General features: G+C 48.1%; 1 protein-coding gene across 3 annotated transcripts in view; it reads right to left on the reverse strand.

The window, feature by feature from the left end:
* The window catches only part of LOC142579944 (uncharacterized), a 63,816-nt gene extending 37,202 nt beyond the window's left edge, over window positions 1-26,614 (reverse strand). For all 3 annotated transcript variants that reach the window (XM_075690628.1, XM_075690629.1, XM_075690627.1), the window contains exons 1-2: window positions 26,465-26,614; window positions 14,685-14,821 (exon numbers count right to left, since the gene is read on the reverse strand). In XM_075690628.1, coding sequence (XP_075546743.1) covers window positions 14,685-14,821; window positions 26,465-26,542 — 215 coding nt within the window. In that variant the 5' untranslated portion in view covers window positions 26,543-26,614. The remainder of the gene's footprint in view (window positions 1-14,684; window positions 14,822-26,464) is intronic.
* Between the last annotated feature and the right edge of the window lie 256 nt (window positions 26,615-26,870).

Raw genomic sequence — 26,870 nt, forward strand, 5'->3', positions numbered from 1 at the left:
GCCGAAGGTCGTAGCGTCGCTTTTGAGAAGCTTGCGAGACTGTGAGGCGATGATGGGCGACTTCTCAGACCTGGGCGGCTAAGTCAATAGCATCGGGAGCGTAACCAGTGCTGAGTGATTGTACTGCGGAGGGTAGCAACGTATCAAAGGGCAAGGTGGGGTGGGCAAGGCGGCCATACAACAGGTAAAATGGTGAAAATCCGGCAGTGTCGTGACGGGCCGAGTTGTATGCGAAAGTGATCTATGGTAAAGCGACGACCTAGTCGCTGTGATCGTCGGAAGCGTATTTGGCCAGCATTTCAGTTAGCGTGCGGTTGAGTCGCTCGGTGAGGACGTTTGTTTGAGGGTGGTACGCGTTAGCAATCTGGTATTATGTAGAACAGGAGAGGAACAGATCGTCGACGACTTTCGATAGAAAGTAGCGGCTGCGATCCGTGAGCAACTGGTGAGGTATGCAGGATGACGTGGTACAGTAAGCTGTCGGCGACATCTGTAGCGCAGCTGGTTGGTAGCGCTCGTGCGATGACATATCTCGTGGCATAATCGGTTGCCACAGCAATCCATTTGTTTCCTTTGGTGGCGATGGGAAAGGGGCCAAGGAGGTCTAGGCCCACCCGGTAGAAGGGCTCTGTAGGGAAATCAGTTGGTTGCAGCAAACCAGCGGGGGGCATAGGAGGCGTCTTCCGGCGCTGACACAGGTCGCAAGAAGCGACATAACGGCACACAGAGCGATAAATGCCGGGTCAGAAGAAGCGTCGCCGCAGGCGGTCGTATGTACGAGTGATGGCCAGATGTCCAGTGGTAGGAGCGTTGTTAAGTTGCTGGAGCACGGCTAGTCGAAGGTGCTTGGGAACGACTAGGAGGAGCTCCGGGCCGTCAGGACGAATGCTACGACGGTATAAAGTTCCATCGCGCAAGGTGAACATGCGGAGAGAGGGTCATTGGGCGAGTAGCTTAGGCGTTCCATAAGTGTTTGAAGAACAGGATATTTGCTGTGCTCGCCGTCAATATGGAGGAAGCCGGAGACGGATAGAACACTGATGTCCGAGTCTGCATCGGTATCGTCCGGTTGATCCACGGGATTGCGGGACAGGCATTCAGCGTCTTTATGCAGGCGCCCTGATTTATACATTGTAGAAAATGTATATTCTTGTAGACGCAAGGCCCAACGTACAAATTGTCCAGTCTGGTCCTTCAAAGAGGAGAGCCAGCAGAGGGCGTGTTGATCGGTTACGAAGCAGAAGATCCGACCGAAAACGTACGGCCGAAATTTCGCGACCGCCCATACGAGCGCGAGACATTATCTCTCAGTAATGGAGTAATTTCGCTCGGGCGAGGAAAGAAGGCGGCTAGCTTAAGCGATGACACGGTCTTGGCCCTGTTGACGCTGAGCAAGGACAGCGCCGATACCATGACCACTCGCGCCAGTTCGTGCTTCAGTTGGCGCACAAGGGTCAAAGTGTGGCAGAATTGGGGAAGTTGTAAGCCGCTCAATCAGGGTAGAGAACGCTTTCTCCTGCAGTGGTTCCCAAGAGAAAGAGACGTCTTTCTTAAGAAGGTCAGGGAGAAGGTGAGCTATGTCGGCAAAATTGTTCACAAATCGGCGGAAATAAGAGCATAAGCCTTGAAAACTACGGACAGCGTTTATTGAACAAGGTACAGGAAAATTTCGCACGGCGTGAACTTTCTGTGGATCAGGGTGGATTCCGGCGGCGTTTACGAGATGGCCGAGCATGTTAATTTCACGGCGACCGAAATGGTACTTGGAGGAGTTTAGCTGAAGGCCAGCCCTGCGAAACACGGAGAGCATGGTTGTGAGGCGCCGCAGATGGCACTCAAAGTTTGGCAAAAACACAATCACATCATCGAGGTAACAGCGCCATGTTAACAGAGCCACTTCAAGCTGCGCAAGAGAGAGTCCATCATGCGCTCGAATGTAGCTGGCGCTTGGAGGAGTTTAGCTGAAGGCCAGCCCTGCGAAACACTGAGAGCATGGTTGTGAGGCGCAGCAGATGGCACTCAAAGTTTGGCAAAAACACAATCACATCATCGAGGTAACAGAGCCATGTTAACAGAGCCACTTCAAGCTGCGCAAGAGAGAGTCCATCATGCGCTCGAATGTAGCTGGCGCATTGCATAATCCAAAGGGCACGACTTTAAATTGGTACAGACCGTCCGGTGTGACGAAAGCAGTTTTCTCGCGGTCCATCTCATCGACGCGAATCTGCCAATAGCTGGAGCGGAGATCAATTGATGAAAAGTATTGGGATCCGTGAAGTCACTCAAGAGCGTCATCAATGCGAGGCAGGGGATAAACATCCTTCTTTGTTATCCTGTTGAGGTGACGGTAGTCAACGCAGAAGCGCCACGAGTTGTCTTTCTTCTTTACTAAGACAACTGGTGATGCCCACGGGCTATTTGAAGGTTCTATGATGTCCTTGTCCATCATCCTGTCTACCTCTTTTGCATGATGGCCCTTTCTGTTGCAGAAACACGATACGGCCGCCTATGAATGGGGCTGGCGTCACCGGTGTTGATGCGATGTGTGACAACAGATGTCTGGCCAAGTTGACGGTCGTCCAAATCAAAGATGTCGCGATATGATGACAGGAGGTGACGAAGAGCTGCTGTTTGCACGGAAGGAAGGTCAGGGGCGATCATCTTAGAAACATTGTCCGTAGGCGTTGAGTACGGGGGAGTGAGTGACAATGGTCCGTTGGTACAGAGGAAGGATGCAGAGGTCAAAGAAGAAACCTCAAATTCTTCCAAATGAGTGATATGCGCAATGGCGATACCGTGTGGCTGCACATGCAACGAAAATTCAAAATTGAGGATGGGCATGCGAGTGCAGTTTTCGCTGATCCGGACTAAGGTGCTCGGCAGGGCAATATTGCGCGACAAAACCACGTCAGTAAGCGACGACACGTCGTACTCGCAATCAGGTACGGAAGAACAAGACGTCAGGAGGAGATTTGTAGCCACTTCTGGAGACAGCCTTGCAAACTCAGCAGAACATAAGCGCTGTGAAGCACAAGTTGTTGTGTCGGCAGGAAGCGGCAGATCCAACTGTACAACACCTGCGGAGCAGTCAATTTGGGCAGAGTGTTTCGAAAGGAAGTCAAGGCCGAGAATTAGGTCGTGCGGACAGCGTTCGAGGACGATAAATAAAACAACGGTATAATGGCCCCCAGTGGTCACACGTGCTGTGCACATTCCAAGGACAGGTGAAGTACTCCCATCAGCGACTCGCACAGTGCCCAGTACGGCGGGTGTCAGAACCTTCCTGAGCCTTCGGCGGAGAGCAGCGCTCATAACTGAAAGCTGCGCTACTGTATCAACGAGAGATCTAACAGGAACGCCATCAACAGCGATGTCGGGTAGGTTTCCACATGTAGGCAGGGTCAACAGAGGATTTGTGGGCCGGGTCGTAGTTGCAGCTTCACCTCCACTAGCGGCACCACCTTGTTTCCCGAAGCGAAGCGACCGGTTGCAGAAGGGGACGAAGAGCGGTGATCGAGAGGCGAACGGGACCTACGACATTGCGGAGACGGGGAGCGGCTAGATCTTCGTGGAGCACTGTCGGCGTTGATGTTCCTAGTCGGCGTATAGGGCGAGAAAGTGCGATTGTCTTGTACTTGGCGTTAGTGACTCGGAGACGACCACCGAGCAGGCGACGATCAGTGGTTGCGGCAATGACGAGCGATGTGTTCAATACCGGAACAATTAAAGCAGATGGGTTTATCATCCGCTGTGCGCCTGTCAGCTGGGTTGCGACGGGGTGGCGGAAAGCTTTGCGTCTGGGAGCGAGCGGCAGGAGAAATCTGGTAGGTGTTTGTATGGCGGACCGAGTAGAGAGATGGAATGCCGAAACTTGCTATTTCTTCCCGAACGACCGCTTGTATGAGGGAGATAGCGGGCACGCTTTCTCGACAGTCGGGACCAACTGGAGCCGGAGCCATGGCCTCAAGCTCACGGCGAACGATGCGCGTGATATCTCCGGGTCCTGATGGCTGAACGAACCGCGGCGGGTTTTCGCAAAATGTCGCGGCGGTAATGGTCGAAAGTTTGTGCGACGCGGCGGCCCTCCTTTGCAATTGCGTCCACAGTGGCACAATCCTTACACATCAGGAGATTGAAGGAATCGTCTGCAATACCTTTCAGTATGTGACCAATCTTGTCTGCCTCGGTCATTTTGTCATCAGCCTTGCGATAGAGGGCCAGCCCATCCCCTATGTACATGACATAGGATTCTGTGGGCGTCTGAGCGCGGCCCGCAAGTTATTTTTTTACTGCCAGCTGACGACCGACAGGTCTGCCAAACAGGTCTCGCATTTTTTCTTTGCAGACATCCCAGCTCGTTAGGTCAGCTTCGTGTGTGTCGTACCATTGCTTCGCAGTTTCTCTTAGATAAAATATCACGTTTGCTAGCATCATTGTTGGATCCCACCTGTTATTGTCGCACACTCGCTCGTACATCGTTAGCCAGTCCTCGACGTTGGCGTTGGCCGTGCCACAAAAGGTCCCTGGGTCCCGCGGATGAGTGAGGGTGACCGTTGGCACGGGTGGCTGAGGCATTGTCGCCCGTATCGGTTGATTTGCCATTGTGGCGGCAGGTAGATGAAATCCGCTGCGAAGTTCCGTGATTGTACCCCGCACCTTCCCCCAAAATGTTGCAGGAAGTAAGCAGGCCCACGAGTGTAAAATAATGCATATTTACAACTGATGTTAATGGCGTTCAGGCAACTGCCAGACTTCGTCTTCGTCTAGTCCAATCCAACTTCTTCCTTCCCTTCACCGTAACAATATCTTAGTTGAAATCAAGAAAAAAAAATGGGGGGCATGGAAAGGACACGTAATGACGAGGGAAGATAACCAATGGTCATAAAGAGTTACGGAATCGATTCCAAGGGAAGGGAAGCGTAGCAGAGGGCGGCAGAAAGTTAGGTGGGCGGATGAGATTAAGTTTGCAGGGACAACATGGCCACAGTTAGTACATGACCAGGGTAGTTGGAGAAGTATGGGAGAGGTCTTTGCCCTGCAGTGGGCGTAACCAGGCTGATGATGATGATGATGATGACTTAGGTGAACAGAAATAAGTGTCTTGTAAATGTGAAATAAAATTTTATATCAGCGCGGCGATCGCATACCCTTAAAGTTTAGTTTTACCTACGATGTGGAATCCCTATCAGGTTAGCGTTGTCGTAGGAACATCACAATAAGTGTAATATTCACTGTTTGCACGCTTCTTTAGAAAGCAGAGTTGGATGAAAGAGAAAGGTAGCGGCAGCAACGAATCAGAACCTACTTTCAAGTACTTGGTGTCGTTGAGAGGAATAAAGGTGCGAAGAAACGATGTAAAATGGACAGACGGGCACATAGTTTGTTCTTCATCCTGTTGACATCGATTCTTCTTGCGCTTATACCTCTCAAGGACACTACATTATGCAGCAGTGGCATAACAGTCAACGCTACCTTCTAGTATGTCAGCCATAACTGAGACAAATACATTTGGAGCCCCCACTGACGATAATTTTTTTCTGGTATTGAATATTAACGCCGCATGCGGATGCCACACGGAAAGTGTAGTTGCCTCCAGCTGCCGTTTGGCAGGAATTGGCGAAGGAATCGCTGGTGGCGACGCACTTCTGCTTGCGGCGGCAAGCAGAGACCAACACGGTGGCCGCACGACACGCTTTCCTCTCAGTTGCCTTTCACATTTCCCTTAATATTCTTCATACAGCATGTGAACGAAAAGAGCTGCTCCGCAATGATGAAATCTCCTTTTCTTTGGCGTATTGCCCAATCGAGATTGAATGTCAAGGGCAGAGTGGCTCGCAACCTCTACGCCTTGTGATGTACGTCGCTGTTGAAACTTCTAAACTAGTTCGAAGCGCTTGGAGTCCTGGAAGCATAACAAAGAAATGAAACCACAGGACACCTAATCGAACAAACTCCAAGAGATCTCCCCATCGAAGCACAAAAATTCCTATTGAGAATGTGAAAAGTAGATCCCGCAAATACTACGAAGCTACATACAGGAACGCCAAAAGAACAAGAGTAGACGAGCCGTTACCTCTTGTAAGGAGCTTGATTCGTGCATTCTTGGGCATCTGAAAAGCGAGGACGTGGGAAATGATCGAGTTGTACAAGCGTCTGTCGAGCCGCAACGATAGAATCATCCTCTTCCGTTAGTTGTGCGGCATGTTGAAAAGTTTTTGTGTGTGGGTGTTTAGTTTTGTTTCCTGTGGCGAATTTGTGCACCGTTTTGATATTGCATTGGCTGTTCGTGGTTGCGCGTATTCTGTGCACTTTGTACGTATGTGTGAGTAGACTTTTCTTTCTATTTTCTTGCTTTTATTTTGCGAACTGTTTCAATTGGGACGCCACACACCCGGTCTGGCCACCTTGTTGTCAAATGCGAGCTCAATGTGTGTCGCGTGCTGACGCGCAATATTTTAATTTTCTTTTCTTGGAGGAAACTGCGAGAAGCTGCCGATAGCTAAAAAAATTAAATTTATGGGTCTTACGTGCCGAAAGCTCGAGAAGATTGTGAGGCACGCCGTATTGAGAGACACGAGAATCATCTTGACCACATGGATATTTTAACGTGCAGCCAGCTTTAACTGGCTGTGGCAGCCGTGGAGGCGACCGGAGTAGGCAAAACGCGTGAGATAATAACATGAATATTACCCGCCTTTTCACGTGTCACCCTAGATTTTCACAGAAAATACCCCAAGCAATTTTCAGCTCTGCCTCGTGCTCTTGCCCAAACATTTTCTTAGCTCAATCGTGAAGCTTTCTTGTGCAGTTATTTTGCTTTGTGTCTTTCTATATGTTTCTCCGTTGATATTGTAGTATGTATCACCCGTACTTGTGATGTGATTGTTAATTTCTTTTTCTATAAAAATCACGTGGGTTCCAACACTGTTAATTTTCTGAACTGGTTGCTTATCGTAGACTGGAAGGTTACATATTTGCTTGCCTAGTTCTTTCACTTTGCGTTGCCGACGATTCAGCAATCGATGTGACAAGTTTCACGTTTCGGCACCTGTTCTGTGATAGAATGATGTTCACGAAATAGTGAGTAACACCTTCCGTGCTTTTTCCTGTTTCTATTATGATATCGCGTCGTATTTTATTGTGCGAGTAGTGGTTTTTAAAGTGATACTTTTTTTGTTTTTTGCCATGTTGAATGTTGTTACCTTACCCTTGACAATTCTTTGCGGTCCTTTCTCCTGAGGGAGGGGACGCCAGTGATTAGCCTACGCCTTGCGCTGCGCCTATTTCTTTCATCATCATCATCATCAGCCTGGTTATGCCCACTGCAGGGCAAAGGCCTCTCCCATATTTCTCCAACAGCCCCGGTCATGTACTAATTGTGGCCATGCCGTCCCTGCAAACTTCTTAATCTCATCCGCCCACCTAACTTTCTGCCGCCCCCTGCTACGCTTCCGTTCCCTTGGAATCCAGTCCGTAACCCTTAATGACCATCGGTTATCTTCCCTCCTCATTACATGTGCTGCCCATGCTCATTTCTTTTTCTTGATTTCAAATAAGATGTCATTCACTCGCGTTTGTTCCCTCAACCAATCTGCTCTTTTTCTTTATGCATATAAAGCCCCACTTTAAAGGTCGCGTATGATGAACCCACAGTGGCTGAATCGGCTAGCGTGGAGGTCTCGCAACCCGCAGCTCGGTGGTACGAAACCACAGCCCGACAAGAAATTTCGTTTTCGCGCGGTTTAAGTTTTTTGTACGGCTACACCGACACCGACGCCGACACCAGTGAGGCAATAAGAAGCTTCGCCTGAATAGGCACCAGCAAGCACCTTGCCTCTCGTAGACCATTCGGGGCAATTTCCAGATCACAGCAGCACAAGAGCACCGTCTTTCTAGCCTCATCGAAGCCGTGGAAACTGCACCGGAGCACCGGAAAGCCTCTCCGAGGCATGAAAAGCCCCTAGTTGCAAACGCCGCGATGCGTGAAAGAAGTGGGCCACGCCCACTACTTAACTATCGCTTTCTCCATGTAAATGGAGCGACAAGAGCTAAATTCGCCGGCGCGCTCAGTCTCGGAAACCATTATTTGTAAAAGGTGACCTGACATCCTTGGCGTGTCAGTAAAAGAGGCTGGCTGGCTGGCGTCACCTGTTGTATTGGTTGGTGGCGGCTGTCTGTGAAGGAAGATGCCTTGCCACAGATTCCATTTCGTCATCTTCACAGCTACTAAAGTTTTGCCACTCATTGGTACTAGGCCACTGATGTCTCTCTAACTAGCTCAAGGAATATTTAAGCTCCCTTCCCTGCGGCAGGTCAGGCACTGGCCCACCGTGCCACCCATACCTCTTAGTCCACAAAGGCACGCCGCTTACACCTATTTTTTTTCTAACCGATTCTTTATAAATACCCAAGTCATCCACGCTGCCGCTCTATGTGCCCCACTTTTATTATTCGCCTTTTCTTTACTGCATCTTCCTAACATTGCCCGCTCTACCAACTCTGCCCCCAAATCAATCCTTCTCACTACGATACCTAGAAACACGCAATGAAAGTGCTCATTTTCTTATCAGTCTCTGCCGTTACAGAGATCCGCCACCTACCACAGCAGGTAACACAAGCCGAATAACTTGCTAAAACGAACTTGCCAACGATTACGAGGCAACCGACCGGCGACAAAGGTACGATCTCTGATCGGAACGTTGACCGGCCACTCTTAGGCAATTCCTCCCTCTTTGTACAAATAATGGCTTTGCTAGTGTGCGGAGTCCAAATAATTTGATTTATGGAAGAAACCTTATAGAAGCGACCGCTTTCTTGTGCTATTTTGCATCCCAAATGCTAGCGTGGTGTCTTGTGCGTTGCACACAGTACCAAATTATCTCACTACATCCAAGCACCAGGCTGATGATGATGATGATGATGATGATGACATCCAAGCACTTCAACTGGCCAACAGCATCACAAAAAATTATATTGAGAAATATTTGCGCTGTTGCGAATGCCAACGAAACAAACGTGTATTCAACTCGTATTCCTGAGTTGCATTTGTTGCGTAGTTCAGCAGCACTTAGCTTCAATTAGTAGGGGAAGAGCATGTCATATGTAACACAGGAAAAAATTATCTTTGGCGATGGTATAATTTTGATAATACAGAGACTTGCAAAGGTGCATGACTGCAGACCAAACAAAATGCTTAGTGATAAACAGGAAAAATGTGAATTGCCAATAAAACGCGGCCTCGTCACAGATTGGCCAACTACGGGTAAAGATAACTGAAAATGTCCAAGATATTTGGCATACATGGTATTGCTATTACAGCGGCATAAAAAGACCGCATTGTGCACGTAACCGCGATATGTATCTCCTTAGCTGGTCTCGCAGCACCCTTCTTCCAGAAAGGGCATTGAGCGAACGTTGCCGTACGCTTAGAAATGTTACAAAACATAATCATTCTGCACGTAATTGCCACTGGATATCCCATGGGACACGGAGAAAAATTTAAAAAAAGAACTCCAGAATGAAAATTTCAATTTTCAGGCTGCGAAGAGTAAGGTGCTTGTGTTTTTTGCGAATTTCCCTGATATATGCCGAATTTCGCGTACGAGTTTGAGTGCTTTGTGTTTTGCATGAGACTGGCGAAATGATTTGCCTACGTGAAACCTAACGACCACGAACACTTGGGCCAATGGAAACAAGAACGTGTTCGATCTGAGAAGATCAGCCCACAGGAAAAGCAATGGCTTGTGGTCTGGCAAGCGGAAACTTGAGCTTGCTTACTCAATGGCGTTGCGCCTGCGAAACCCGAGGTCGGGGGTCTGAACGCGGTCGTGGCGGGCGCAATCTCATGAGGCCCAAAGAAAAACGTGTGTGTACCATGCCTTTGGTAAACGTTAAGCAATACCAGGTGGTAAACATTTATGTGGAGCGCTCCGATACGGTCTTTCCCGTAACTCAGTGTGCAATTTCAGAGGGTCGAACCCAACACTTGTTTGATCTTGTGCCCTCTAGACGTGCGATAACGACTTTTGTCATGACACGCTTTTCAGTGTAGCTTTTGGACTAAAATTGCCTTGTCACTATATGAGCAAAACGTGAACGAGGTAAATGCAGGAGCCAACGTTTCGACAAGTGGAATTGTCTTCTTCAAGGCGACGTATGCGTGCCTCGCCACAGTATGTATAGGTGGGGTTCTTCTAAAGGGGGGAGGGTGTGAGGCGGGAGGATGCGAAAACGAGGAAAAATGTGTTAACGTGTCGAATGGAGAGTAAAGGAACGCTGTGTACAAGGTCAAAGCCAGGGCACAACCTCCCCCCACCCCCCCGGTCTGTCAATGCACGGGCGTCAGCCGGCGTGTCAAGGGCGTCTGACACGCCGGCTGACAAAAAAAAAAAATAAAGGAAAGGCAAGGGAAAAAAAGAAAGGGGGTGGGGTTACGCCAAGAAATCAAACTAAGTGTTGTTGCTTATAGCTTGAAGTTTAGCATAGAGAATAGATTCTAAAGCTCACTTTGAAACGTTTATGCCTATTGGTCGCAATGTCTTGAGCTTATGGATAAGGTATTATTCTCTGTATTTTCTTTGTCATTCAGAACGGAAATTTGACTGTAAGATGTAGAGTTTAATTTCATCAAAGTTATGACCATGTTCGTTGAAATGCTCGGCGACGGCTTTGGGAAGCTCTTTAGCTGTGTCCGCGCGATGTCCGTTTAATCTGATGTTCATTGATTGTCCTGTTTCACCGATATATTGTTTCTTACAGAAGCAACATTCAAGCATATAAATCACATCCGAACTTGTACAAGTGAAGCTAGATTTGACTTCATGTGTATAAATATTTGCGGTGCTTTTAACTTTAATGTCACTTTGAAGGTGCCTGCAGGTTTTGCACCTAGAGCGACAACATGCTTTTATTACGGGGGAATGCTGTTGGCTGACTTTTGCGTTCACTAACATGTCTTTAAAGTTCTTGTTTCGGCGATAGGTAACCCTGGGTACATCCGGGAACGCTTTTCGCAGACGCTCCTTACTTGATAATATTGGGTGGTATTTTCTTAGGATGTTGTTTATGTTTGGGAGTGCATTAGAATATTTTGTTATAAAGGCCGGCGGTCTGTCAGATTCTAATGTGGGCTGTCTCTTCGCCAATTCCGACTGTCTCTCCAATTTTGACGCGGCATCATAAGCTCTATCGAGAGCAACTTGGGGATAGTTCGTTTCTACTAGCGTTGATTTAAGGTCATTTAGGTGGTGGATATAATCGTGGTCTTCGCTGCAGATTCTTCTTACACGTTTCGCTTGTCCGACCAAAATTCCTTCCTTGCAATGTCGCGGGTGATGACTGTTGTAGTCTAAATATTGCTGGCTATCTGTAGGCTTCCGTTAAAGTGTCATTCTCAGTTTTCCGTTTTCTATGTAGATCGTCGTGTCCAGGAAGTTGATCTGACTAGGAGAGTGGTGAGCAGTAAATTTAATACTCGGGTGAAAGCGATTGAAATGGGTAATTAAATCGGTTAAGGCGCTTGTGCCGTGTTCCCATATTATAAATATGTCGTCGATGTAATGAAGATAGGTGTGAGGTTTTAACGGGTAGGATTTCAGCACGTCTGCTTCAAGCTGTACCATGAAGATGTTCGCATACGTGGGAGCGAATGGCGTCCCCATACTAGTTCCGAAAATTTGCAGGTAGTGTATAGAATCGAATTCAAAATAGTTGAGTGTGAGAACTAACCTAAGGAGCGATAAGTAAACTTCAGGAGCGTGCGCTTGGGGATTGATTGCGAGGGATCTAGAAACGGCTTCGATTCCTTCACTCATGGGAATGTTGGTGTAAAGGGCAGAAACATCCAGAGTGACTAGAATAGCGCGGTTGGAAAGGATCTGGATGGCGTTGATGCCGTCGATAATTCGAAGGAATTGCGGCGTGTCTTAAGGAAAGATGGGAGGGTGGTGGGTATGTTTGACAGGTGGTGATTTAAGAATTTAGATAGTGACTCAGCAGGTGTAGCCGACCTGGGATTTCTGCTGTGAATATTTCTTCGACCGGAACATTGTGTATTTTAGGAAGAAGATAAAAGCGGCATGCTGTTTTGTTCTTGTTCTTTGTTCTTCCCGCATTCCCCATCTTTTCTCTTGTCACTATATGTTAGATATAAGTTTCTTTGTATACAGCTTTGAAAGAACAAATGGCAGACACTATATCCGTTATTCTCTGACTCTGGGCCGAAATGTGTGCCAACCGTCTCTGATTATGCGATGTCACTTTCCCGCCATACCCTTGTACACGTTACAGATTTAAATTTAGGGAGGCGGCCTGCTTCATGTCTATTATACATATAAAATGACAGCGCCGCTGCATATGAGGTACCTACTGCCTGCTTTCAAGTCAGATGGACGAACCAATATTGGGCCGCTTTGCTTTTCTCTTTTTCCCCATAAAAACTCTTCAGTGTTCTTGAAAACGTGATTCCGTAGATCAGCCAGATTTCGTCAACCCATTTTTTGTGGGCCTCGCCATTTGGCGCGAAGGAAAGAAACCAGACAGATTATACCCTGACGGATCTGCGTGCGTGCATTCGAAGCAATTGTTCGGCAGCGATTTATTACTCAGAAAAAGAGGGTACGTATGCTTTGAAGGTAAGTGAAAGGGAAAGTTTATTTCACTTCGACGAAAAGAGAGCGCCAAGACAAAAGACAAGAGCACGACAAGGTCCTAGTCTTCCGCAAACAGCTGAAATTGTGTACAAGCACTTTACATTAATTTCACAGTGAATTTTACAAAGATAAGAAACAAGCACCGCAGGAATCATCCTAACGTTTTCATGGATCGCTCCCGTACTTCTTGAGAATTTCCGCTTGCAGTTCATGCATTGCAAAAGATATTAAGGCAGAATATAGAACTATTAGGCACAACCGGCTTGAAAAAGCGTCGTTTTATTAAGTATTTAATAAGTGACTAGAGTTCACAGCCAAGGCCATGACTGTCTCCTCCGTTTGTAAGGCGTTGGCAGTGCGGACCATCGTCGAGACCACCTCTTTAAGGTTATAATCGACAATGCTAGCCACCTTGGCTGTTTTTACGGGTTCTACGAGCACGCCACAATCCATACCGACTCCTAGGCTGCTTGTCGTACCTACGTCAGATATATACTGTTTTCCATCACCCACCGACTCCAACAGACAAGCCTCCCAATTTACGCACGTTGCAATAGTGTGGACTCCCGGACAATGGTCCTTCCACGGAAATCAACGTGCGCATGCTGTAGCCCGAGCTCATGCCTCCGAGACGGAAATATAAAGGGACACGGCCGCATCAATGGAGTTCTTATCTTTACAATACAACATCATACTACAACAGCACAGAATAAACAAACAATACCCACCTCCAGACAAGACCTCTCACGCGAAGATGTCGCAGCATGATGACAATTGACAGCATGCTGCGACATCACATCAACACATACCCCCAGTCAAGCAGACTGGAGTTGATGCATCCTACTTTATACTCGTACAAATGACACCCGTGTAACGACTAGGCCTCCATATATCACACCACATGGACATGCAGCAACATACAGGCAACCCCGCAAATACCCAATCTTCACCCCGAGAAGTGGGAGGCCGTGCTGACATGCTCGTACCCTCGTGATCAGCAGCAACTGGTGCGGCAGGCCCGGGAGACAGCAAGAGCCGCAAGAGGCTTGGGCGGATAGTGCTTCCGCACATGCAGAACACCTGTTTATTTTCCTTCAATAAATGTTTTTCAACCTCCTCCGCCTCTTCCTCGATGAATAAAATTAGCGCGATGAATTTGGTCACGAGTATAATTTTTTGCAGTGTTGCTCTAAAATGCCCATGACAATTCATGCTTTCAATGCGTCAAAGAGTTTCCAGCTCCTTCAATAATGTGGAGCTCGAACCACTGGTATAGAACACCACTAAATAAATCTGTATATCGTAGTTTTTCTGCCACATCTCCTCTTATTCCTATCTGTGACATACTCGTGTCATTAAAAAAGCTGTCTAAGTTTGAAGAAGGGCTGTCAAAGATGTAAAGTTTATAATCTTAGCGATCGACTCGTGTTCTCTCAAGGAGCTTATATTGCTGATGCAACGAGACAGTGCTCTTACATGATCTGCTCTTTTTATACTTCTAGTGCTTCCCAATAAGGTTCACATCTTCCAACGCGGACTGCCATCCCTGGTTCAGGCTATGCATCAGATGAAGAAGTATACTGCTGTGCAAGTTCGCTTTCCGCACTGCTATGGAATTCAGAGCTCCAAAAAATCGCCTTGTGTCACATTGTGTCCACGAGTTCTGCTGGGCTTAGGTTTATATCAGTCTCATCATGGCCTCATAGAAACATATCACTCGCGTGCTAAACTCGACCGTCGGCTAAGCGCCATTCACGTTGGTGTCAGAAAAAAGCAGCGCACACACAGACTAAAAAATACATGACACTTTGCTACATTCATAGATCCTATTTGTAGATATTTATTCCCCTCTGCCGAAGTCTTTAATTTGAGGGTTTTCGTATTGGATATGACGCTTATACACTTGTAGCCATATCACGTGTTTTTATAAGATTATGCAATTTCTGACTGCTCATAGCCGGAATTTGTACTTGGTCGATATATGGTAAAATACGAACATAAAGCTTCACTATATACAAAAAAGAGTTTACTCACTTTTCTCCAGAGCTCTGGTAATATTGTGTAAACTGGTAATCAGTATTAGTCAAATTTTTCATTAAAACAGATACACAGGTATTGTTATTGGTAAAGCTTCGCTCCTTCACCCAAATAGGTTTAGTAGTGTTCAAGCCCTGTGGAAAGCGTCAAATAATTAAATTATGGGGTTTTACGTGCCAAAACCACTTTCTGATTATGGGGCACGCCATAGTGGTGGACTCCGGAGATTTCGACCACCTGGGTTTCTTTAACGTGCACCTAAATCTATGTACATGGGTGCTTTCGCCCCCTTCGAAATGCGGCCGCCATGGCCGGGATTCGATCCCGCGACCTCGTGCTCAGCAGCCCAACACCATAGCCACTGAGCAACCACGGCGGGTAAAGAGTCAAATAATAACGTACGCGTTTGGTCATCGGTATAATACAAATAGACTTCAAATGTGCAATAGTTTCATCAAGTACTCCCATATACACGCATTTGTTCATCTTTTGTGTGTTGGTACGTTATTATTGCAAATAATCTTGATCTCACCGTGCAGGATTTGGTTGGTATGTAAGATTCCTTTCTGTCACGCCTGTAATACGCGTGGGCACTTAATGTGCCGGTTCGTAAGAACGCTCTCGCTAAAGGATTAAACATTTCATAGCTTGCCACCCCTCGTCGTATCTGCCTGCTTTTCAATTCTATTTTTTCCACAGTGTAAAATAAGTAGCAAGCGAAGTAGCATTACAGGGCAAACAGGGTGTAGGTGATATAGAAATAGGAACAACTAGGCAGATTGTGTAGTTGCTAGATATAAGATAACCGTTATTTTATAACAAAAACACATTGGGTGCAACGCAAAAAACGTAAATGAAGCATGCGGCGGCTAGAAGCTCGTCGGCCGGAGCGTGAACGTGATAAGGTAATATGCCACTGTGCAAGAATAATGAACGAATAAGTAACGAATAATGCTCGCGCTATAAAAAGGCCACTTCTTCTGCGACACCTACTTATCACATATACACCAACGATGCGCTTCCTATTCATGGGCGCTCATATCGTGTGTCTACCCGTGAGCGTGAAATTATTCAAAGTGAACTTGACAAGATCTTTGCCAAGACCTTCGAGCCATCTTGCAGTCGCTGGGCATAACCTGTCGTATGGGTCAAAAATAAAGAAGGCTCATGTCAATTATGTGTGGTTATCGGCACCGTAAGAAAATAATGACAGAGGACATGTTCACTTTTACGCGGATTGATGATACTCTTGATTTTCTGCATGTTGCCCGCTTTTGCTGATCCATCGACTTACGTTCCGGGTAATGGCAGATTGCTCTAGATAACATGTGCCGTGAAAAGACGGCATTCGCAACACCTAATAGGTTTTACCAATTCAAGGTCATCCCGTTCCGACTTTTAACGTTCGCGCCATCTCTGAGCGCCTGGTTGATTCACTGTCCAGAGGCTTCAAATATTCCGCATTTCTATGCTAATTGGACGACGTCATCATTTTTTCAGTGACCTTTGAGAATTATATAGAGTGCCTCTCAGTCGTCCTGGAAGTTGTTTGTCGGGCCGGAGTGCAGATGAGCTCGTCCAACTGTCACTTTGGTGGCCGCCAAATCCTATTGCTTGGTCCTCTCCTAGACTCTAATGGTGTAGAACCAGATCCGAGGAAGTCAGCGCAGTCAAGAACTTCGCTTTTCCCCGATCTGTAAGGGTGGCAGCATTTTTGCAGGACTATGCTAATACTTCCGCCACTTCGTGAAACATTGTACGGACAAAGCGAGGCCACTTACTGAGTTTTTGAGAAAAGGCGTGCCTTTTTTATGGGGCCCGGAAAAGGCTTCTACGTTTTCGCACCTCAACAGGCTGCTCACGCCTCCTCCGATATTTGCCCACTTTCACCCGTCCACGTCTACCGAGGTCCGTAGCGAAGCTAGTGCAGCGCTACCTCAACGCCAAGATGGCCACGACCAAGTCATCGCCTACGTTAGCCGCCTACTATATGCAACTGAGCGCGATTATTCCATTACGTAGGGCGAGCGTTTGGCCCTCGTTTGGGCGGTTGTGAAATTCAGACCCTAGTTATACTGACGACTCTTCTCTTCAGTTAGCAGCCACCACGCGTAGTCCTGGCTCTCTTCTCTCAAATATCCTTCTGAACGGCTTGGCCACAGGGCCCTGCACCAACAAGAATTATATTCGGTCGTCTATAAATCCCGCCGCCTCCATCTTGATGCAGATTGCTTGTCCAGGTATCCGGTCGACCACCCTGAGAACGCTAAGGACTACAACGACTTTATTTTTCGTGTGTTGGATATGATTCACATTGGTTAAGAAGAAGGCCATACTCTTCATTGCGTGAAATCATCAATCAGCTTGAATCATTGCCCTGTGACGCATCCGTTCACAAATTCCTCTTCAGGAGGGTGTGTTTGTGTTATACCGTCATAATCTTTAGCCTGATGTGCCTGACTTTCTTATTGTCGTGCCTACACAATTACGACCGAATGTCCTCACTGAACTTGATAATATGCCCGCTGGCGGACACCTTGGCGTATCTCGCAGCTAAGAGTGTGTCTCGCGTCGTTTCTTCGGCGAGGCCATGCACGCTTCCTCCGCCGGAACGTGGACGTTTCCAGATTACGCAAACATCATAAAACTACCTTGCTACTACTTGTTGGTTCATCTCCGTCAATAAACGTACCCACGAAAATCTTATTTCGCGTTGGAGTAGATCTTCTTGGCCTTTTTCCCAGATCTACGTTGGGAAAGAAATGGATAGTAGTGGCTACTGAGTATGCTACGCGTGGCGTTTTTACCCTAGGTCTGCCGACTAGTTGTGCGACTCAAGTGACGGACGATACACGTAAAATATGACTCATTGGCCGTGACCGTTATATTCTCTCTCAAGTCATTGCCGACATTCTGCGTTTCTGTTCGACTCTACACAGGCTGACAACTTATTACCAACCATAGACCAACAGCCTCACGGAACACTTGAACCGCACTCTCATACACATGCTTTGTTTTAGACTTTATACTTATTGTACGAACGAGAGCCGACTTTACCTCTCGACACTATGCTATCACCATCTGCCACATCCACTAGCGAGTACGTACATGATGCCATCGCAAAGGTTTACCACGCTTGTCAGCTTGCCAGTTCTCGGCTCATGACGTCACAAAGCAACCAGAGGCGTCACTAAGATGCTTGGCATCGCGAAGCTACTTGCTTTTGTGGGGTGCTTGCGCTTCTCTAGTCCCCTTGCCGCCATGTGGGCCTCTCTGAAAAGCTTCTTTCACAGCACACGGAACCAACCTTGTGCTGCGCCAGGTGGCAGCACCTGTTACCGTCAAGATTACCGCTGTCAATTCCACGTCGCAGTATTTCCTTCTTTTCAATAACGTCAGGCACGTATCAAGGGCCAAGATCTACCTCTGTGATTCCAACAACTCCATTGAGAACCTCGGGACGGTGCTTCTACCGGTGGGGGTTATGCTACGGAACAGTTATGTAATATACCAAGAGTAATATAGCATGACGGAAGAGACGATGAAGGCGAGGACGTGTTAACATGGCGCAGACTGTGCGTTCTTGGCAGGGCTACATACATACCTGTACCTGTACATAGTCGTTCCCGTGCATGTTTACGTAACAATATATATATTCAAGGTGTCCCAACTATCGTGTACCAAGATTTGAAGATGTTGAAATGGCATGTAGCTGAAGAGGACCGAGGTAATATTGTCTGCCACGGCTTCAAGACACTCACAAGATTTTTCGCAAAAATTTCGGAAACCTTGCACCACCCCCGTGAAGCCTGCGGGAGGCCTCTAATACGCGTGGTGCGCCAGTGCGTGCGAACACTGAGATACGCGTGATGAGGCAACCGGGCTCCTCTCTCGCTCTTTTTTTTTCGGACATGCTGCGCCTTCTATTGGAACTCCCGAGAAGTCCGCGTATGGCTTGCAAGGCGAGAAGTGTGGTGCGCGAGCGCCAGCAGACGCTGAGAATTGCCGCACACTCAGTGGCACATACTCAGTGACCCATGTTGGCGAGACGTTCATTGAAGAGTGGCATATACCTAGTGCAGTCACAGCGCAGCTCGCTAGAGCATTGAACTCATGCACGCTCTGATTGTGATCTGCCTTACGTATTCGGTGCCATATTTAAATTTCGGCAATGCACAAGTGGAGGCTCTCGACCGGCTGATACTCGAGGCCTATAAGAAGCGCTCAGACTCCAACCCGGAATGGCCACTTCGCCTCGAGGAGACAGTTGTGTATTATGAGGCACAGGAAATCGTAGAGGCCCAACTGGTAAGCCACAAGGAACAGACACAATTCATGATAGCGGAGTGCTGCATCTTGAAACGTCTTCGATATACCGTACGTAACGCCAGCACACCCATAAAATCGCTCCACGAATGCAGGAAAAGCAGGACGTCTCCCGAATTTTGAGGGGCATGCACCCTAACTTCCACACCTTGACGGTGACAAACCCAAGCGCAGGCGCTCCTGAGGAATTATAATAGCCACCTCAGTGGTTTGCACGTAGACGCGGGAAGCACCGCAAGAAGCACCTCAATCATCGCCAGCGCCGTCGACAAACAAGGGACCGAAATAAATTGGAAAGTTGGTTTCCGGAGCGAGCGTTACGAAGGCAGAGGAACTAATGACAGCGTTAGCCACCACGTCGATACCGCACTATGAGTAGGTCATAGTACTGCCGGTCTCTCAGACGCTATGCAAAAATTTATCCAGAACCAAAATTTTCAGCGCCGGACATCGTAGTGTGAGTGGAGCACATCAGCTCCCGCAGTTAGTACAAATTGTGTGGACTCCGGGGGTGAGTCCTTCCGCGGTTATCAGCAGGCACACGCCTACGTACGTGCGCATGAACATTGGGAGCCGCAAGAGGGACGCGGCGAGCAGTTCCCTGCCTCATAATACTCTCAGGCGAGAGGAAGCCGTAGTACGACACAAAATTCAAGAAAACACATTTTCAAAATGAGTCTCTACGGCGTCATACACCTGGCGCAGTGTCCTTGTATATGCCTACCGTGCGATCAATGCGCACCGCTCTACAACATTGTATGGGCTTGCGCAGGCATGCCAGAACTCACACCCATAGCCTACCCAAGCAGACGGCAATGGTAGGCAGCGCTGTCCAGCTCCAGCTCGACGGACTGCCTAAACCTGGTCTACCGAGCGAGAAGGGTAGCTAACAGCTAAGGTCGCTGGCCCCTTGGACTGAAGGGAACACCCACTGGAGAGCAAAGGAGCTACCTACTTTCACGTGCTAATTTCTGTAAAATTTATTTTTTGTATTTCCAAAGCACTCGCGTTAAAGGCGTTCATTGAAAGCGACATATACCTAGTGCACTTGTGGCATAGCCACCTATAGATTCAGGTTGCTGTCCTCGAGGTATCCTTGTGACGTGGTTTCAATTGCGCTCATCATCGAAGAAACTTAAGGGAAGGAGGAGGAGACAAAGGAGAGGAAAGACAGGGAGGTTAGCCAGTGTAAGTACCGGCTGGCTACCCTGTGCTGGGGAAAGGGGTAAAGGGGATAAAAGGAGAAAGAAGAAGAGGGAAAAAATGGGAAAAAAAGAGAAAATTCACACAGTAACGCGAAACTACGCGCTACAACGTTCAAAGGCGGTCGCACAATTCGCAGTTCCTTAAAAACTTCAACAAAGCCCTTAAGGCCATGAGTGCCGAAGCCCGTCTGGACCAATGTCCTAGAGCTTTTTCCTCTGTAAAGGGGCGATTTTCCAGTTTTGCGAGAGCGGTCACGAGCACTTTTCTTCGCACTGCGTAATGGGGACAGTCACATAGGAGGTGTTGAATCGTCTCCTCGCAGCCGCAGGTGTCCCAAGTAGGGCTGTCGGCCATGCCAATGCGGAATGAATAGGAGTTCGTGAATGCCACGCCGAGCCACAGGCGGCGCAGAAGTGTTGCTTCCGCTCGTGGCAACCCTGGTGGTAGGCGGAGTTGCAGACGTGGATCCAATTTGTGGAGACGTGCGTTCGTGAAATCACTGGTGTTCCACAGATTCTGCGTAAGCTCGCGGGCGAGGGAGCGAAGACTTGTGGCTGCATCTGTTCTTGACAGCGGTATGGGTATAATCTGGGCACCATCATGAGCCGACCGGGCAGCGTCATCCGCACTGTCATTTCCTGAAATTCCACAGTGTCCCGGTATCCACTGGTAGATGATGTTGTGTCCCTTGTTGATTGCGTGATGGTGGAGCAGTCGGATGTCTGCGACTAGTTGCTCATTTGGTCCATGGTTGAAAGGAGACAGACATCAGACACTGAAGAGCTGCCTTTGAGTCACATAAGATGGACCATGAATGTGATGATTTGTGAACTATAAACTTCAGAGCAGCACGGATAGCTGCGAGTTCTGCAGCCGTCGATGACGTAATGTCAGATGTCTTGAACTTGAGGGTGACGCACTCTGCGGGAATCACCACTGCTCCACCTGAACTATTAGAGGATACAGAACCGTCTGTGTAAGCATGGATGCGTCCTCTGTGCTGTTCGTGTAGCACGGAAAGCACGGTTTGTTTGAGGGCAAAAGTGGACATCTCCGTTTTCCTTTTGATACCGGGAATAGCAAGAAGAGCCTGGAGTGGATGGAGGCACCACAGCGGTTGAGGTGGTCTTACTGCAGGCGTGAAGTTTGACGGTAAAGTTCCATGGTTGGCGACAATAAGCTTGCTAAACGCTGAACGAGGTCGAGTGTCAGGAAGGGAGGCGAGATGATGCGATGGAAGGCGGGCGAAGTGCCTGATATGCATCCTTAAAGTGTCGACTTGAAGATACGTGTTGATGGGGTGGTCATGCGCGATGGCTATTGTTGCTGCCGTGGACGCACATCTGGGAAGACCAAGGCAAATTCGCAGAGCTTGCGCTTGTACAGATTGGAGGGCACGGAGGTTGGTCTTGCCGGTCCCACCCAGAACAGGTAAGCTATAGCGCAGGAGACCGAGGAACAGTGCGTTATAGAGTTGGAGCATCGCACTCACAGACGCACCCCATGATTTTCCCGAAAGAAATCTGAGCACGTGGGTTATCGTGACTAATTTCCTTTTTAGGTAGGAGATTTGAGGACTACAGGAAAGGTCTCGATCTATTATCACTCCTAGAAACCGGTGCGTCTTCTCGTAGGCAATTGGCTGTCCATTAATTCTGATAACGTACGGTTTCATTGCTTTACGCGTGAATGCGACTATAGAGCACTTCTCGCAGGACAGCTCCAGACCTCGTGCTCGAAGATAACCTGATGTTAGTGTGGCCGCTTTTTGAAGTCTGGCGCGCACCTGAGGACGCGTCGCTCCTGATGACCAAATGCATATATCGTCTGCATAGATCGACACATGGACGGATTCCGGAAGGGCATGGACCAGGTCGATGAGCACCAGGTTAAATAGAGTGGGGCTCAAAACTCCGCCTTGTGGTACGCCTCGGTAGGTGTTGCGTTGTGATGACGCACCGTCCTCTGTTTGCACAAAGAATGACCTGTCCTTCAAGAAGCTGGATATCCACCGAAAAACAAGGCCGCCTAGGCCGACCTCACCCAAGGCGTCCAGGATGGCTTGATGGGTTGCGTTGTCATATGCGCCTTTGACATCCAGGAACATCGCCGCTGACAGTCTCCTGAGGCTTTTTTCGTGCTGAACAGACGAGACAAGATCTATAACGTTGTCTATAGAAGAGCGTCCGCGTCGAAAGACTGCCATAGCGTCAGGATATAACCTGTAGTGTTCTAGATACCACTCTAGACGCGTCAGCACCATCCTCTCCATCACCTTTCCTAGACAACTGGCCAGAGCAATGGGACGATAAGACGCCACATCTAGGGGTGATTTACCTGGCTTGAGCAAAGGCACAAGGCGGCTGGACTTCCATGCAGCTGGAACTTCTCCTTCACGTCATGAATTATTGTACACGTCTAGAAGTGCATGCCGGGCTGTGTGACCGAGGTTTCCCAGAGCTGCGTATGTCACCCCGTCAGGCCCAGGCGATGAGGAACGTTTGCACGCTGCCAACGCCGCCTGCAACTCCTCGATGGAAAACAGATTGTCCATAGGAGAATCCCGCGAGATTGGAACATCACGGGGATCACGTATAGCGAACGATGACGGTAAACCAGCAACTTTGAAACAGAAGTCCTCCGCTACGTCGATCTCTCTGCGACCTTGGTAGAGAGCCAGGCATTTTAAGGGGTGGCGTTGTTGCGGTGATGTTCGAAGACCACGCACTGTTCTCCATATATGTGACAGGGGTTTGTGCGGATCAAGGGTATCACAGAAGGTCTTCCATCTTAGAGACTGCAGGGAGTTGATCCGACGCTGGATCTTCTTCTGTATGCGTCTCGCCTCCCTTAAGTCGTAGATGGACTTGGTGCGCCTGTACCTTCTTTCCGCGCGACGGCGGATTGCTCGAAGCCGCTCCAATTCTGCTTCGAATTCAGAAAATTTAGGAATAGGCCTGAAAGATCTTGTGGCTTCTTGAGCAGCAGCGTTAATTAGCTCCTCGATGTTGCCAGGCAGGCAGTCCTGGATCTCTTGGCAATTTCTCTCCATGAGCAATGTGTATTTAGGCCAGTCGATGTGATGAAGAACTGTAGTAGAGTGTGACTTGCGTATGCCGTCGATCTTAACATATGTTGGAACGTGGTCACTACCATGCGTTTCGTTGTCCGTGAACCATTTCACACTGGCACTGAGGCATCTTGAAACAAATGTCAAGTCCAGGCAGCTGATGTATGTCAATCCCCGCAGAAAAGTGGGACTGCCATCATTTAGGCAGCAGAGCTCATGGTCCGACGCGAAAGATAGCACACGTCTGCCTCGACAGTCCATCTTTAAGCTTCCCCATAGCGGATGATGCGCATTGAAGTCGCCGGTAATAACCTATGGTCCAGGTGCCGTTGTTAAAATTGCACCTAGTCGTGCGTTGTCAAATCGACTATTAGGTGAAATGTAGGAACCTATGAGCGTGAGTGCGACGTTGTTGCATTTTATATTCAAACACACATACTGACTGTCGTCATCAGGTGCCACTGGGTGTAAAACATATGTGAAATCGCATCTGATATAAACGATGACTTTGCTGCGGTCGGTACAGGTGGCAGACATGAAAGCTTCATATCCTGATAGGCGGATGGCGCTCTCAGCGTTTGGTTCACAAATGACGATTATTGGTAATTTGTTCTTAAAAACAAACGGACGTAAGTCAGAAATACGCGATTTCATGCCTCTGACATTCCATTGGAAGATAGACGCTTCCTTGACCTCTTAGGAACGAATGTAGAGGAGCAGCCATGGTGCTTCTCAAGACCGGACAGTACCGGATACAGGGCATCCAGTATTTGAAGTGCGCCTCGAGCCGCCGGAGTGTGTATGGCGGTCAGTAGTGCTCGTAGCATGTTCATAAGGGCCCTTATCATGGTGACAGCTTGTTTGTCGTTGTCTTGGTTGCTGCCAGAAGGTGAAGCATGATTCGGCGAGCGTGCTACATCTTGTCGCTCCGCTGGTGGATCTAGCCGTGGCAATGGCGGCCACTCCTCGCTTGAGGCAATGATATGGGAGACATTCTGCTGAGGAATCTCATTGCTGCTATTGCTAGTTGTATGCAGAAGTTGCTGGACTGTCAGTGGACGCGGTGCATCCTTAGCAATAGCAGTGGGTTTCCTAGATCTCCGGCGACGTCAACGCCGACGTCGCACCTTAGCGGCAGCCTCCCTGTGCGAGGAACCATCCCTGACCATTTGCCTCAAGACTTCCGCCTCATTTTTCACATGTGGGCAATTCTTCGAAGTTGCATCGTGAGAGCCCTGACAATTTGCGCACTTTTGGTTTTCTGCACGACAGGCGTCGGAGCTGTGCGACCCAGAGCACCGTGAGCATACGGCAGCGTTTGTGCAAACCGCACTAACGTGCCCTATCCTTTGACACTTCTTGCACTGAAGCGGCTTTGGCACAAAAGGCCGTACAATGTGTCGGAAGTGACCGACCTTGACGTGGGACGGTAGGCTGTCTCCTTTGAAAGTTAACTTGACACACTGCGAGTTTCCCAGGCGACGGGCTTGCAATATGGCAATTCCCTCTGTCGCCGGCTTGATGAGTATATGCAGGTCAGCATCGCTTATGGAATTATCTACGTCATACACAACGCCGGCCGTAGAGTCATGATGGTCTTGTTTATAGCAGCGTACGTTGATGCTACCCAGCACCTTAACGTTGCTCAGAATGTCTAGCGCGCTGCGGTTTGTGACATCTATAGCGAGGATGTTCTTACGGCCGTTGATCCTTATATCTTTGATCTGACCCGGAAGAAGTGCCTCGAGCGATACAGATGTGGCTTGGCGGTTGATCCGGTTCAGATTGTCGCTAGCAGCCACAGGCACATATAAAATGATGAGGTCTGATGGCTTTCGCGTTGGGATCACAGTTGCCTTACTTGTGGAAGGAGACGTCCTGACGAGCCTTCTCTTTGCTTTGTGCTTCGCTACGGGCACGAAGTCGCCGTCATCCGAGGTTTCATCACTGGTCCCTGAGCAGATCACAGTGTCACTCGGGCGACTAGACCGCTTTCTCGGTGCGGTCGCTGTTGACGTAGACGGACCAGAAACCTCTCCAGGCGACTCCACGTCCATCGCCGTAGTTAAGGGAGTGGCGTCTCCCACAAAGTAGCTTTTAATTCTCAGAGACAAAAAGGCAGCGTTCCACACAGGACACTTCGTCGTCGTCCGACCTCACTTCTTCGTTATTGTATAGCGGCACATGCGAAGTGAGAAAAAGCTACTTACTGATTGATTGAAAACATCTTTATTTGCTGAATATTCGTCGAACAAATAAAGATGTTTTCAATCAATTAATCAATCGCGTTGGCGCCAAAGTCGTTCATCGAAGACCGAGACACACCTCCTGGAACACAACAATTGACCCAAGTTGGCATGAAAAAAGTTCATTGAAGACCAGCTCAGACCGAGTGTCGCATACGAATTTCTCCAATTGTCGGCAAAGAGCTGCTACGGAATGCTCTTCCTATCCAGTCTTGCGTTTACAGTGAACCTTGTTGGCGTGAAACAGGTTCGTGGAAGAGCAGCACATATGTACAAATGGTCACATACTGCGCGATCCAAGTTGGTGCAACGATTTCGTTTGAATCCTGTTAACTCAGCAAAGCAGCCCGATGCGCTGCCCATGCGATCCCAAACTACCCAGTGACGCCGGTAGGCGGGAAAATGGTTAGATACAAACCAACATAGATACTTGAATTCACAGTCCCCGAAATGTACATAGAGTACCTTAATAGCAACCATTTGATTTAGGCAAATTGGTTCACATTGAGTATAACTTAAAGCAATCGGAAAAGGACGAGGACAGGAGCGAAAAATCGAAGTCGCATTTTGTGTTTTTGTTCGATTCATGTCCTCGTCTTCGCACTGCTTCAAGCTATACTGCAATAATGCTAATGCTTTATTATCAAAAATCAGAATCATGTATCAGCGAAGTTAGCCTAGTGTTATGTGGGTTAAATTACCGAAAGTCATCGGTTGACTGACGTTGTTTCCCAGGTTCATTACAACAAGGTGTCGGACGAAAAATAAGTGCGAAGAGGACAAACAAACTAAAGAGGACACCAAGCACCAAGCAGTAGGCTTCGTGTAACAACAACCTAATTTGTTCATAATTGCTGGAACTATTATATTGGCAATGTTAAATTGAACTAAATAATTCAGAGTAGTATATAAAAGAATGTTTTACTTACGTCTAAGAGGTCTTTGAAGGGGAGTGCATTAGCACCGGCAAAAAGTACAAGAAGCACAGGAAAGTTGAAGTGCTGCATAATTCTTCTTTAAAAGGGACCCGTGTTGAAGCTGATGGGCTGATAAGGGAACACTGAAAGCAAGCCTCTTATATATAGCAGAATGGGGAACGCCAGAGAATAATTTCTTTTGTTATTTTGAAATATATATGAGTACAATGTAGCGAAGGCATTTAAAACATGATAAAAGATTAATGCTTTCAGAAGGTTGCTAAACGCCCATGCGAAAGGTGACCACTGTACGAAGTATAATTCAGAAATACTTTCACGCACAAACTTTTTGGTGAAGAAAGCACCTGCGCGCAAAAGGCCATCCGTCAGATATGGATGGATGGGTAGACAGAACTTT

This window comes from Dermacentor variabilis, chromosome 4 (genome assembly GCF_050947875.1).
Source record: "Dermacentor variabilis isolate Ectoservices chromosome 4, ASM5094787v1, whole genome shotgun sequence".
NCBI classification, from domain to species: Eukaryota; Metazoa; Arthropoda; class Arachnida; order Ixodida; family Ixodidae; genus Dermacentor; species Dermacentor variabilis.